At 37.7% G+C, this 13563-nt stretch overlaps 1 protein-coding gene across 9 annotated transcripts in view; it reads left to right on the top strand.

Moving 5' to 3' along the window:
* The window catches only part of SENP2 (SUMO specific peptidase 2), a 32494-nt gene extending 19894 nt beyond the window's left edge, over positions 1-12600 (top strand). For all 9 annotated transcript variants that reach the window (XM_081571387.1, XM_081571386.1, XM_081571381.1 and 6 more), the window contains 5 exons: positions 1067-1270; positions 2339-2418; positions 4719-4803; positions 9654-9749; positions 11238-12600. In XM_081571387.1, coding sequence (XP_081427513.1) covers positions 1067-1270; positions 2339-2418; positions 4719-4803; positions 9654-9749; positions 11238-11300 — 528 coding nt within the window. In that variant the 3' untranslated portion in view covers positions 11301-12600. The remainder of the gene's footprint in view (positions 1-1066; positions 1271-2338; positions 2419-4718; positions 4804-9653; positions 9750-11237) is intronic.
* Positions 12601-13563: the final 963 nt, after the last annotated feature.

Consider the following 13563-nt stretch of genomic DNA (forward strand, 5'->3'; position numbering starts at 1 on the left):
ATAGTTAATTCTGATTGTTTGCTGCCTTTAATTAGCAATGTTTCCCTCTTCTGCATCTGTGCTTTGTTTCATCTACATCTTCATTTATTAGTGACATTTTTATGAACCCTGGGTCAACTGATAAATGGGAGGAAGCAGACAAGTGATCATTTATTTTAGATGAATTCATATAGGAGCCATTTTAGTTTTTTCAATAATAAATATTTTGATCACTCTATGTGCACTATGTGTTTCTTTATTTCATTTGAGTGATAAGTATAAAAATTTGCCTAATTGTCTTGTATCCTTATGTATTCAGCTAAAGCTAGGTCTTAGTTCTTGCCAATTTTCTAGTTGATCCTTTACCCAACCGTGCAGCCCCTGCCTTTTTCTCCCTTTGCTTTCCTTCCCTCCTGCCATGACTCATGACATATAAACACATTCTTGTAAGATTAGAACGTTTCTGTTTCACACTATAAATGCAATATGTTTATTATAAAAAATTTAGAAAATATAGGAAAAGTGAAGGAAGTGGCACAACTCTCATAATAATCTATAATGGAAAAGAATCTAAAAAAGAATATATGTATGTAGAATTGAATCACTTTGCTGTATATCTGAAACATTATAAATCAACTATATTTCAATTAAAAATGATTAAAATTACATATTTCTATGAAAACAAAAAATGGCACAACTCAAAAGCAAACAAAATAACTATTGTTTTGGTGTATTTCCTTCCAGTGAGTTTTTAAAAATTGAGGTATAATTTATATATAGTAAAATTCACTTCCAGTTAATATTTCTGCATGTTTTATGTGTGATATAGTTACATATACCTTTTAGTTGTTGCAGAATTTCTCCTTGAGTTCTTTCTCTTGGCTCTCTTACTCATATGCCTCATTCCTTCTTAATCTCTCCCATTTTGCAGTGATCATTTTTTGCTTTCCATCTTCTGATATAGATAGCCCTTTTATCTTCTGTCCCTTCCCTTAGTGTCTTATTTCTAATTCATCCTACTCAGGTAGAAATCGAGTTTTGATAATATACTTGCCATATTCCAATGTTTACTCTCTTGGTATTATAGGTCATTAATTTTTACATGAATCTCCTGGTGGAAAGAAATAAAAGGCAAGGGTATCCAGCACTTTATGCATTCAGTACTTTCTTCTATCCGAAATTAAAATCTGGGGGTTACCAAGCAGTGAAAAGATGGACCAAAGGGGTCAGTCTCTTTGAACAGGAACTTATTCTGGTGCCTATTCATCGGAAGGTACATTGGAGCCTGGTGGTAAGTTGAGAGGCTTAACTGTTGGAGTTTGGATAATGACTGTTTTGTTAAAAGCAGGAATACCTCAGTAATATTCCAGGCTTGGTTACAGGCCACCGCAGTAAAGTAAATATCTCAGTAAAGTGAGTCACATCAATTTCTTGGTTTCCCAGTGCTTATAAAAGTTATGTTTACACTACACTGTAGTCTGTTAAGTCTGCAGTAGGATCATATCTAAAAACCAGTGCATATACCTCAATTAAAAAATACTTTATTGATAAATACTTTTTATGCTAACCATCACCTGAGCCTTCAGTGAGTTGTAGTCTTTTCACAATAGTACCATCAAAGACCACTGTTCACAGATCACTGTAACAAGTATAGTAATGATGAAAAGTTTGAAATGTTGTGAAGAATTACCAAGATATGACACAGAGATGTGAAGTGAGCAAATAGACACTTCTGTTAACACTTCAGTGTTAGAAAAATGACACTGATAGACTCGCTCAATGCAGGGTTGCCACAAACCTTCAATCTGTTAGAACTATAGTATCTGTCCAAACAGAATAAAATGAAGTGTGCCTGGAATGAAAGTGACCCTTTTCTGTCCACTGAAAGTCCAGTAATATATGTTAAAGGCATACTCTGCAGAGTTGCATCTTAGTTCTTGAATTGAACAGTTTTCAAAGCTATAAGAGTCTGTGTAGTGGAGGAGCTTTCAGTTTTAGTAGAAAAGAGTTTTAGTACACATGGGTTATTTTATTACTTTTGTTTAGAAGATGATAACAGGTTTATTGTACAAGTATAAAGAAAAAGGCAAAAAAAAAAAACAAACCCCAGAATGCAGCTCATCACTCTGAGAGGACCACTAATGTTTTGAGGAATAAGTTTCTAGGCCTTTCTGTAGGAATAGAAAAATATAATTTTATAGGCATGGAGTTCATGTCATCTGTGATGTTTTATGAAAAATGTGTTTTAGAAATCCACTCATGTTGGTACATATATTGATGTTTAAAAGATGCCTTTCTTTTTAGAAATAAAATTCTCCTTGTTATGGTTGTTTCTGGATGTTGCATTTTTCCATTATAGGCTATAGACCTAAGAAAAAGGTGTCTTAAATATCTGGATTCTATGGGACAAAAAGGCCACAGGATCTGTGAGATTCTCCTGTAAGTAAAGGCTGAAAGCTTCACTGTTGCCTCAGTATACCCTTCGTTATGTGGTCTTTCTTCTGTCTAATCCTTGGAAGCTCTGGTGTATGGTAGTCTAATGTGTAGTGAAGGTTGTCTTCTCCGTTGTTCAGGACTTGACTTGCATCTGTCTTTTTGTCTAAAAATAACCCCAAAATCAGATCTTTACTGAGAAATCTTATATAATTGCATCATTGAAAACAAATTTGTCATATGTAAAATATATCCTGTTAGAATCCTGTGATTTGAATTTGATTTCTCTGGGGTTCATACACTATTCTGAATATTGTGAAGAGCCGTCAGCTGGGGAGAATTAGTTCTGTCAATTCTTAAGTCCACTCACTCATGTCCCTGTGCTTTCCATGATAGTTGGGTTCATCTCTTAGAACCTGGAGGTAATTTTTAAGTTAAACATATCGTTTGTGGGCAGCTATTTCAATAATAATTGCTAGAAACCTGCCTTTAAAGCATAGCCACCTATTAGCTGTGTAAAGAATAAGATAAGAATTTCACAGGGAGGAGGCAAAGCAGTGAAATGAGTCTTATTTTGAACCCCTTATGGTCACTGGAAGCAAATGCAGGTTCCAGGTTTTAATTTCAATAAGAATACTTTAGTAAGGAACTTGTTAAATGACTGATATGAAGAAATGTTGTTAACAGTAATCAGTTCTTTGTTATATTATTTAGAAAGATCCTTGTTATATATGGGTGTTGACTAAAATACCCATAAGAATAAAAAATAGGAAAGTTTTAAAAAATTTAAAAAATCATAAGATACACCAAATTGTCTATAAAGCAGTTATTTCCTTCTAGTCTTTTCTGCTTAAGTTGCATGTAAAATGTGTATACATACATACATGTGCACATACATGTACACATATATTATCACATACTTAAAAATGTTTTCATTGGATTCATATAGCAGAATTTTATATGTTGCTTATAACAGGATACAAAAAAACCTTATTTTTATAACATTCATACTTTTGTTCCCTCTCTGTCTTTTTTTTTAATATATAGAGAGTTCAGCTTCTTTGGGCATCTGAGGCCTCCTCCCTTTCCTGATGCCTTTAGTCCAGCTTTTCTATTTTTTTCATTAACACCTCCCCACTCCAAATATGTTTTTAATTTTTCCATGACAAGAGAAAATAATGAATAGACTTTTTTGTTTTTTGGGTTAAGCTTTAGATTGCTACTTTCTTAGAACCAGTTTTCATCTCTTTGGGAGTGATATTGCTGCTCCCATGTAGAGCACATGCCCTATTAGCACTTATATCTTACATGCGGGTTAGCGTGAGAACAGAGATGCCTAGATTAAATTTGATATCCCTCTGGCAATTTGGATAAAATTAATTACTCTCAGTACTTAAGTGTATAATCACCTAGGAATGAGGAAATTCTCTTGCATAACCACATGCCATTATCACACTTAAGAAAATTGACAATCACTAATGTGTAATATGAACTTCCCAGGTGGCGCAGTGGTAAAGAAGCTGCCTGCCAGTGCAAGAGATGCAGGACATGCGGATTTGATTCCTGGGTTGGGAAGATCCCCTGGAGAAGGAAGTTGGCAACCCATTCCAGTATTCTTGCCTGGAAAAATCCCATGGACAGGGATTTTTCCTGTCCACGGGGTCACAAAGAGTTGGACATGACTGAGCACACATGCACACAGACGCGCACACACACACGATGTATAATATAAGATTCATGTTGTGATATTATCAGATATCTTACAGCTTTTTTTCTCCTAATCCAGGAAGTCAGTCAGGGTTCATGCATGTACTTAATATCTCTTTAGGCTCCTTTAGTTTAGACTAGCCTTCCTTTTTTTTTTTTTATCCCTGTGGCAGTGCCTTTTTTTTCTTTTAAAGCCTCCAGGCTAGTTGTCTTGTTTTAATGTATCTATTATTAGTGAGTAGGAGGAAGTTATAAATGAAGTACTTTTTTCTTTCATTAGAATAAAATGTGTGCTTTAAAATGGAGTGGAGGAGAGAACTAGAAGAACAAACAGCAAATCATTAATATTTCCAGAGTGGTTATTATGAAGTCTTTTACATTTTACATATTATGTTTTAACTTCTAAAATATAACCATGTATGATTTTTGTAATCAGAAACAAAGCAAAGTCAAATGTAAAAAGCCAAAAACAATCATATTTTAAAAATCTAACAGGTGGATTTGAGAATGGCACTCTGTTAAACATCATAGTGTCTTTGTAATTAGAATACTAAGTGTCCACAGGGCTTCATCAATATATGTCTTTGCTGTTTTTTCAGTCAGTATTTACAGGATGAAAGTAAGACCAAAAGAAATATTGACCTGAATCTTTTAGAGTGGACCCACTACAGCATGAAGCCACATGTGAGTGACGATCTTTGTATTTCAAATACTTTGTTGCATTTCCTGTCAGTAGCGTATTATTTTGATTTGGTTTTCTTCCTCCCCTTATTCATCCTTATGCATTCATTCTCCTGAGGTATATGTCCTAAGAATGATCTCCTTCTAAATCTTTAGAAATTGACTTAACCAAGATGGTTGCTTTTAAGCCTTGATCTTGTTTCTTAAATTATAAATGTTAAGTATCTGCTAGTGTGACTCAAAAATTGAAGAAGATAAAAAAAAATGATTCAAGTCAGCTACTTTTCTTGGTTGGCATTAATGGGAACTTCAAGTTCCTGTTCAAAACTTATCTGAGAAATTTGTATATTTAGATCTTAAGGGTTCCATGCTGTGAGTCCTCAACAGTCAGGTGTGCTATTTGTGAATGTGCTTTGAATCTTGTCAGATTTGAATCTCATTCCAGGTTTAAAACTGCATACATCGTTCAGTCCTAATGGCTCCTTTTTAAAGTAAGCTACATGAGTTCAATTTTAGCCCTAATCTATGTGTAATGGCTCAGTTCTCTTTATCCAACAGCAGTTTCATTTCTAAGTTGAATAATTAAAAGAGTAAGTATTGAAATTTCCTGAAGAGAGCACAGAAAAGAGTTTGTTAGGATGAATACTTGTGTTCTGGAATGGAAAATGTAATAAGACAAATTCTCTGTAGTGGAATCTATAGTTCTCTGCATTTGTATAGTGGAATCTATAGTTCTCTGCATTCTGTGAGAGATTCTGGGCTCAGGAGAAAAGTTGAGGTACCTACCATATGTATGCATTTTCAACCTTTTCCTTTTTACAATAATAATTTGTATTTCTTTAAATACAAATTGAGTTGTCATCTAGTATGTTTTCCAGCAGTGGAATTAGACTCACTTATACTCTTATTCTCCTTATGCTTATACTCTTGTGCTCCTTATAACTGACAAAGTGTGTAAGGAGCTGGCCAGCATTAGTGCAACACGAATTTGGGGAATGTGTGAGTTTGCTTCACCTGGCTTGGAATCCAGAACCTTTGGTTTATGATGCCCTTGAGTTGTGCTTGCAAGCAGTAAGCTGTCTTGTTTCTTCAGGACAGAACTGTGCTCTCAAGGCAAGATTTCCTGATTGGTTAAAGCCTCTCAAGAGGCTTTTTCTTTCTTCTGCCTGCAGCTATGGGAGTCCAAAGCAGTTCAGTTCACTTCGGTCGCTCAGTCGTGTCCGATTCTTTGCAACCCATGGACTGCAGCTCGCTGGGTCTCCCTGTTCATCACCAACTCGCGGAGTTTACTCAAGCTCATGTCCATGGAGTCGGTGATGCCATCCAGCCATCTCATCTTCTGTCTTCCCCTTCTCCTCCCGCCTTCCATCTTTCCCAGCATCAGGGTCTTTTCCAATGAGTCAGCTCTTCGCATCAGGTGGCCAAAGTATTGGAGTTTCAGCTTCAACATCAGTCCTTCCAATGAATATTCAGGACTTATTTCCTTTAGAGTTGAATGGTTTGATCTCCTTGCAGTCCAAGGAACTCTCAAGAGTCTTCTCCAACACCACAGTTCAAAAGCATCAATTCTTTGGCGCTCAGCTTTTCTTTATAGTCCAACTCTCACATCCATACATGACTACTGGAAAAACCATAGCCTTGACTAGACAGATCTTTGTTGACAAAGTAATGTCTCTGCTTTTTAATATGCTGTCTAGATTGGTCATAACTTTCCGTTCAAGGAGTAAGCGTCTTTTAATTTCATGGCTGCAGTTACCATTTGCAGTGATTTTGGACCTCAAAAAAATAAAGTCAGCCACTGTTTCCACTGTTTCTCCATCTATTTGCCATGAAGTGCTGGGACCAGATGCCATGATCTTAGTTTTCTGAATGTTGAGCTTTAAGCCAACTTTTTCACTCTCCTCTTTCACTTTCATCAAGAGGCTCTTTAGTTCTTCTTCACTTTCTGCCATAAGTATGGTGTCATCTGCATATCTGAGGTTATTGATATTTCTCCCGGCAATCTTGATTCCAGCTTGTGCTTCATCCAGCCCAGCATTTCTCATGATGTACTCTGCATTTAAGTTAAGTAAGCACGGTGATGATATACATCCTTGATGTACTCCTTTTCCTTTTTGGAACCAGTCTGTTGTTCCATGTCCAGTTCTAACTGTTGTTTCCTGACTTGCATACAGATTTCTCAAGAGGCAGGTCAGGTGGTCTGGTATTCCCATCTCTTTAAGAATTTTCCACAGTTTATTGTGATCCACCCAGTCAGAGGCTTTGGCATGGTCAATAAAGCAGAAATAGATGTTTTTCTGGAACTTCTTGCTTTTTCAATGATCCAGCGAATATTGGCAATTTGATCTCTGGTTCCTCTGCCTTTTCTAAATTCAGCTTGAACATCTGGAAGTTCATAGTTCACATACTGTTGAAGCCTGGCTTGGAGAATTTTGAGCATTACTTTGCTAGTGTATGAGATGAGTGCAATTGTGCTGTAGTTTGAGCATTCTTTGGCATTGCCTTTCTTTGGGATTGGAATGAAAACTACCTTTTCCAGTCATGTGGCCACTGCTGAGTTTTCCAAATTTGCTGGCATATTGAGTGCAGCACTTTCACAGCATCATCTTTGAGGATTTGAAATAGCTCAACTGGAATTCCATCACCTCCACTAGCTTTGTTTGTAGTGATGCTTCCTAAGGCCCATTTGACTTCACATTCCAGGATGTCTGGCTCTAGGTGAGTGATCACACCATCGTGATTATCTAGGTCGTGAAGATCCTTTTTTATAGTTCTTCTGTGTATTCCTGCCACCTCTTCTTAATATGTTCTGCTTCTGTTAGGTCCATACCATTTCTGTCCTTTATTGAGACCATCTTTGCATGAAATGTTCCCTTGGTATCTCTAATTTTCTTGAAGAGATCTCTAGTCTTTCCCATTCTGTTGTTTTCCTCTATTTCTTTGCACCGATCACTGAGGAAGGCTTTCTTATCTCTCCTTGCTATTCTTTGGAACTCTGCCTTCAAATGGGTATATCTTTCCTTTTCTCTTTGGCTTTTTGCTTCTCTTCTTTTCACAGCTATTTGTAAGGCCTCCTCAGACAGCCATTTTGCTTTTTTGTGTTTCTTTTTCTTGGGGATCGTCTTGCTCCCTGTCTTCCGTACAATGTCACAAACCTCCATCTGTAGTTCATCAGGCAGCGTGTCTTATCAGATCTAGTCCCTGAAATCTATTTCTCACTTCTACTGTATAAATGTTAGGGATTTGATTTAGGTCATACCTGAATGGTCTAATGGTTTTCCCTACTTTCTTCAATTTAATTCTGCATTTGGCAATAAGGAGTTCATGATATGAGCCACAGTCAGCTCCTGGTCTTGTTTTTGCTGACTGTATAGAGCTTCTCTATCTTTGGCTGCAAAGAATATAATCGATCTGATTTCGGTGTCGACCATCTGGTGATGTCCATGTGTAGAGTCTTCTCTTGTGTTGTTGGAAGTGGGTGTTTGCTATGACCAGTGCGTTCTCTTGGTGAAACTCTGTTAGCCTTTCCCTTGCTTCATTCTGTACTCAAGGCCAAATTTGCCTGTTACTCCAGGTATTTCTTGACTTTCTACTTTTGCATTCCAGTCCCCTATCATGAAAAGGACATCTCTTTTGGGTGTTAGTTCTAGAAGGTCTTGTAGGTCTTCATAGAACCATTGAACTTCAGCTTCTTCAGCATTACTGGTCGGGGCATAGACTTGAATTACCATGATATTGAATGGTTTGCTTTGGAAACGAACAGAGATCATTCTGTCATTTTTGAGACTGCATCCAAGTACAGCATTTCGGACTCTTTTAGTTGGCTATGATGGCTACTCCATTTCTTCTAAGGGATTCTTGCCCACAGTAGTAGACATAATGGTCATCTGATGTAAATTCACCCATTACAGTCCATTTTAGTTTGCTGATTCCTAAAATGTTGATGTTCACTCTTGCCATCTCCTGTTTGACCACTTCCAATTTGCCTTGATTCATGGACCTAACATTCCAGGTTGCTATGCAATATTGCTCTTTACAGAGAGCACTTTATATTGGGCACCTACCAGCCTGGGGAGTTCCTCTTTCAGTCTCCTACTTTTTTGCTTTTTCATACTGTTCATGGGGTTCTCAAGAGAAGAATACTGAAGTGGTTTGCCATTCCCTTCTCCAGTGGACCACATTTTGTCAGAACTCTCCACCAAGACGCATCTGTCTTGGGTGGCCCTAGACAGCATGGCTCATAGTTTCACTGAGTTAGACAAGGCTGTGGTCCATGTGATCAGATTGGTTAGTTTTCTGTGATTATGGTTTTCAGTTTGTCTGTAAACATTCTCCCTCTGATGGAGAAGGATAAGAGGTTATGGAAGCTTCCTGATGGGATAGACTGACTGAGTAGTAGTCTTAGTTTTCCGGCTGGGAAAGAGAAGTCAAACTCTGCAGTATTGAAATAGGTTAGTTGTATTGTAAGCATACTTCTAATTGGGTCACCCTTAGCTCTTTTCAATATTTATAAATTCCCCTGAAACAGTTCTGACTAGAATTCCTATTCCTGGTAATAAACCTTCTTTCACTTTGGTTTATATGAGAGGTGAGAGATGGAATTCTCACTTTGCTTTTCTCTTTCCTTCTATAAAACATTTTCTATGAGGGTCACATACACCATATCATGGATTGAGTTTTATACCACATAAAGACCAATCGTGTTTGTGTGTGTGTCTATGTGTTTGTATAATACCAGATTGAACATTTACCTTTATAATGTTGTTTATCCACAGTAATGTTTGGGAAAAGTCAAAAGAGTTTGTATTTGATGAAATTTCACCCCTTCCTCTCTTCTTTTTTTGTAATTATAGGAGATTCCTCAACAGTTGAATGGGAGTGATTGTGGAATGTTTACTTGTAAATATGCAGATTATATCTCTAGGGACAAACCTATCACATTTACTCAGGTGAGTGAAGACTCCTCCTTATCCATTTACTTGTTACTAAACAAGGTAAACTCAGAGCATGTTACCTATGCTTGGCTCATATTAAACTCTTAATCATGGTAGCTGTGCTACTATTCTTGCTGTAAACCTTAGCTGTAGTCCTGCTCTTGCTAACATCAGGTTTTTCACTGTATATTCTCTCTTTTTTCCTAGTCATTGGTCACCAGTGGGACAATTTTCATATCTCTGAACTCCAGTGTTGACTGGTTCTTGAGTATTACTGATAGTTTTACCCAAAGAAGGAGGCATGTTAGAATATTTAATAGCATGGAGAAATCAGGCCTCATGAGAACTTAAGCTGCAGGTTTAAGATGGAGCTATGAATGCTTCTTTTCCCTTCTGTTCTGATAATTCTTGGTTCTCCATAGCTCTGCATTTGAGTGGAAGTTCAAATATGTTGGGAACTGTGGAGAATCTATGTTTGTAATAGTGGATTCTCAGTCTTTTTCCAACAAAGGACAACCTCTTTAAAAGATAGTTTTCTTTAACAGACCTCATTTTGATAGCTACCACATTGTACATATTGAATAATAGGACTAATATTAATCCCATTCCAAGCTTTTGAACAAAATGCACTAACTAAGGATCCCATGCTGAATTGATACAATTGGTTAGCTTTAGCAGTTTTACTAAGAATGAATGTGCAATATTTTTACTACATGTTTTGAGCTATTAAAATAATTTACAAATCCATGTGTTAAGACTTTTTACGCCTCTCCACACTAGTTTATAGGAAAATGGCATATCCAGATACTTATAATGAAACACCATGAGTACCTCAGGGTATGGACTTATGATTTCATCAGAAGAGTCATAGGTGATTTTGGATTTGTCTTGCTTGTTGCTTTGAAAATTGGCCCATGTGATGATTATCAGTTAAAGCAGAATATTATATTAAGCAAAGGATTTCCTTTTTTGATGCTTCTAAATAACAAGGAGTTATTTATTATTTGACTTGAGATTTGAAGGAGAGAAGTTGCTATTTGAACAGAATTTGCAACGGAAAACATTTGGTATAGCAGAAACTTGCAGTCTTGGTTTTTCTGTATTTAAATAGAGTTCATGTTTTTCTCATAAGAAAGCAAAAAACATCCATTTTAGAATGGTTTCAAAATACAGATAAGTAAAAAAGTTACTTTTTGTGCTACCACTTAGCTGTTTCCCTTTTTGGTACACATTTTTGTTACGAAGCTATTATTGGACTCTTGCATAATTCTGCATCCTGCTTTGATTTTCCTTAACATGTAAAAATGCTTATGATACATACAATAATACATATTATACACCTCCTTTTTTTATGGCTTTATAAATCTGTACCATGGTGTGGCACAGTCAAGACTTACATAAAGAACACGGTCATCCTACTTTATTTACATGCTACACCTAATGGTTGTTGATGCCCTGGCACTTTCACATGTGATGGATATGTTGCTTGTGGTTTGTCTGCAGCACCAGATGCCTCTGTTCCGGAAGAAGATGGTGTGGGAAATCCTTCATCAGCAGTTGCTGTGAGAATGCCCCACCCCACCTCTCCAGCTGCTGGTGGTTCTTTCACGGCCGGACATTTCCATATACCTCATGTATTGTGGGTTAAGAAGTCCCTGCATCACCTCTGTTCTCTCACAGGTACTGAGCTGTCAGAAGTGCATGAAGGCCTCTCTCTGCACCCTGGTCCTGACTTGGTGTGCAGCGGGCTGCTTGCAACCCTGTTTATAAGGCTGTGCCTGCTCAGAGCCCTGGACTATCAACCCACACAAGAACATACGCTAATTAATACTTTTTTTTAAAGATTTCTTTTTTCCCTATGAATGTGGGAAATGCAGAATTTATTTTATGATTTGTTTTTTCTTTGTGTTTGTTCACGTGTATTCATTCACTCACTCATTTGCAAACATAATGGGCAGTGGCTGTTTTCTGCTGCTCTTTTAAAGTTAACTCTAAATTACTTGTTTGAACTATTTATTTCTGAAAGGAATGTTGATCAAGCTGCCGTTCCCTGCTAAAGATCCTGAGGGAAGTCGTGGGGGGAGGAGGGAAGAGTTAATTAACCTCTACAGCTAGAGCAGTAAGTGCCGACCGGGAGGAAGGAAGAGTTAATTAACCTCTACAGCTAGAGCAGAAACTGCCGACTTGAAGCAGGAGGTCTTCTTTCTTTTGAGGCTTGACAATGCCAGGAGAGGTGCTGTGGTGTAGGGCTCTGGTTGCCTTTCAGAGGAAGTCCACACTACAGCATTGGCATGGTGCCATGGAAAAGTGGAACTGTGGCCCAGGAACTCTGGCTATCTAAGTGTCTTCAGAAGAGTGTCGGAGTCATCCTAAAGAGACTTCCCTTTCTGGAAATGAGGTGACTTGGCTACTCTTAAAACTGGATTTGAAGTAACTGTAAACCCTAAATCTTCATTTTGATCCCAAATCTGATTGTGTATAAACCTCAGATATGTAAGGGCTGGCCTGAGCTGTTGATTTCAAAAGATACTATTCAATTTAAAGCTGTTTTTTCTCAACATTTTTTTTTCCTTTATAAGAAGCCGAAATTAAGTTTTATACTCATTAGGATTTACATCTCCCCATTCCACCCCTATTGAAATCTGTGCAAGAAAATTAGTACTTGGTTCTGAGGTTGCCAGTTCTACAGTAATCTATTTTGCATATGAAAGTTTGTATTTAACTGTTTTGTTCATTAAAAACCTTACAGTGGTTATGCATATTTAATTTCAGGAAATTTAGAGTTGGTCAGAACATATTTTGCAAAATCTAGTGCCTAGTGTTGCTTTTTTGATGTAATAAAAGGTTGTCTGGCAGAACCTGAAAAGTATACGCTGAAATGATTTCTAACCCTTTCCCTACTTCCCACACTTGACCTGGTTCACAAAAGCAAGAAGTCAAACCACAAAAATTGGGTGCCACTTGTTGCAGAGGCATACTCTTTCAGGTCGTTTTCCCTGAGATGTGTAAAAGTCTTCGTATAGGACGTGGGGCCGGTGGTACGGATTGAAACTGCTGTGCCTACCTGGTGGTCAAACCAGCAGACGTGTGCTTAGGTGATGATGAAAGAGGTAGCCAGTTGGGCTGAGTCTCTCTTAAGCTGAGGCTGTTCAGAGAACCCTTCGCGCAGCCTCCATTCCTTTCCTGAGGCTGCTAGAACTGTGCCAGTGAGAATTGGGATCAGGCAGCTGGCACAGCCAAAAAGCCAGAGAGGTACTGGGTGAGCAATTCGCTGAACACTTGGTTCCCACTTGACACTAGTAGGTTTCACCTGGAAGTTTAGAGCCTTGGTTAAGATTTGCTCCATGTGGGATAAATCCTCTTAGGAATGGGAGCCCAAATGAGTGATGCTGGGGGCTAATGTATTTGTATTACAATACAAATGGCTTCTTGGAGCAATATTCACTGGTATTTCCATTAATGTGACTCTTCAGGATAGCACTTAATCTCCCAAGACATAAAGAAATTGATAAGAACAGAGTCAAGTTGAAGAATGCCATTCTACTAGACCCTGAGTTTCTGAATTTAATAGGAGATACCACAACCCATGCTCCTCTAGACGCTGACATTTCTATCAGTATGGAAACTTGTAGGTAATAGAATTTTATTCTTTTCTTTTCTTTTTTGGCTGCACCATGCAGCATGTGGTACTTTACTTAGTTCCCCAACCACGGATCAAATCTGTATCCCCTGCGTTGCAAGTGTGGAGTTTTAACTATTGGACTCCAGGGAAGTCCTGGGAATATCTAAACAGTTTGAGGAAAGCAGCCAGCTAATTATCGGTAGCACA

This window comes from Giraffa tippelskirchi, chromosome 2 (assembly GCF_054371585.1).
Source record: "Giraffa tippelskirchi isolate mGirTip1 chromosome 2, T2T-mGirTip1v1.2.pri, whole genome shotgun sequence".
Taxonomy (NCBI): domain Eukaryota; kingdom Metazoa; phylum Chordata; class Mammalia; order Artiodactyla; family Giraffidae; genus Giraffa; species Giraffa tippelskirchi.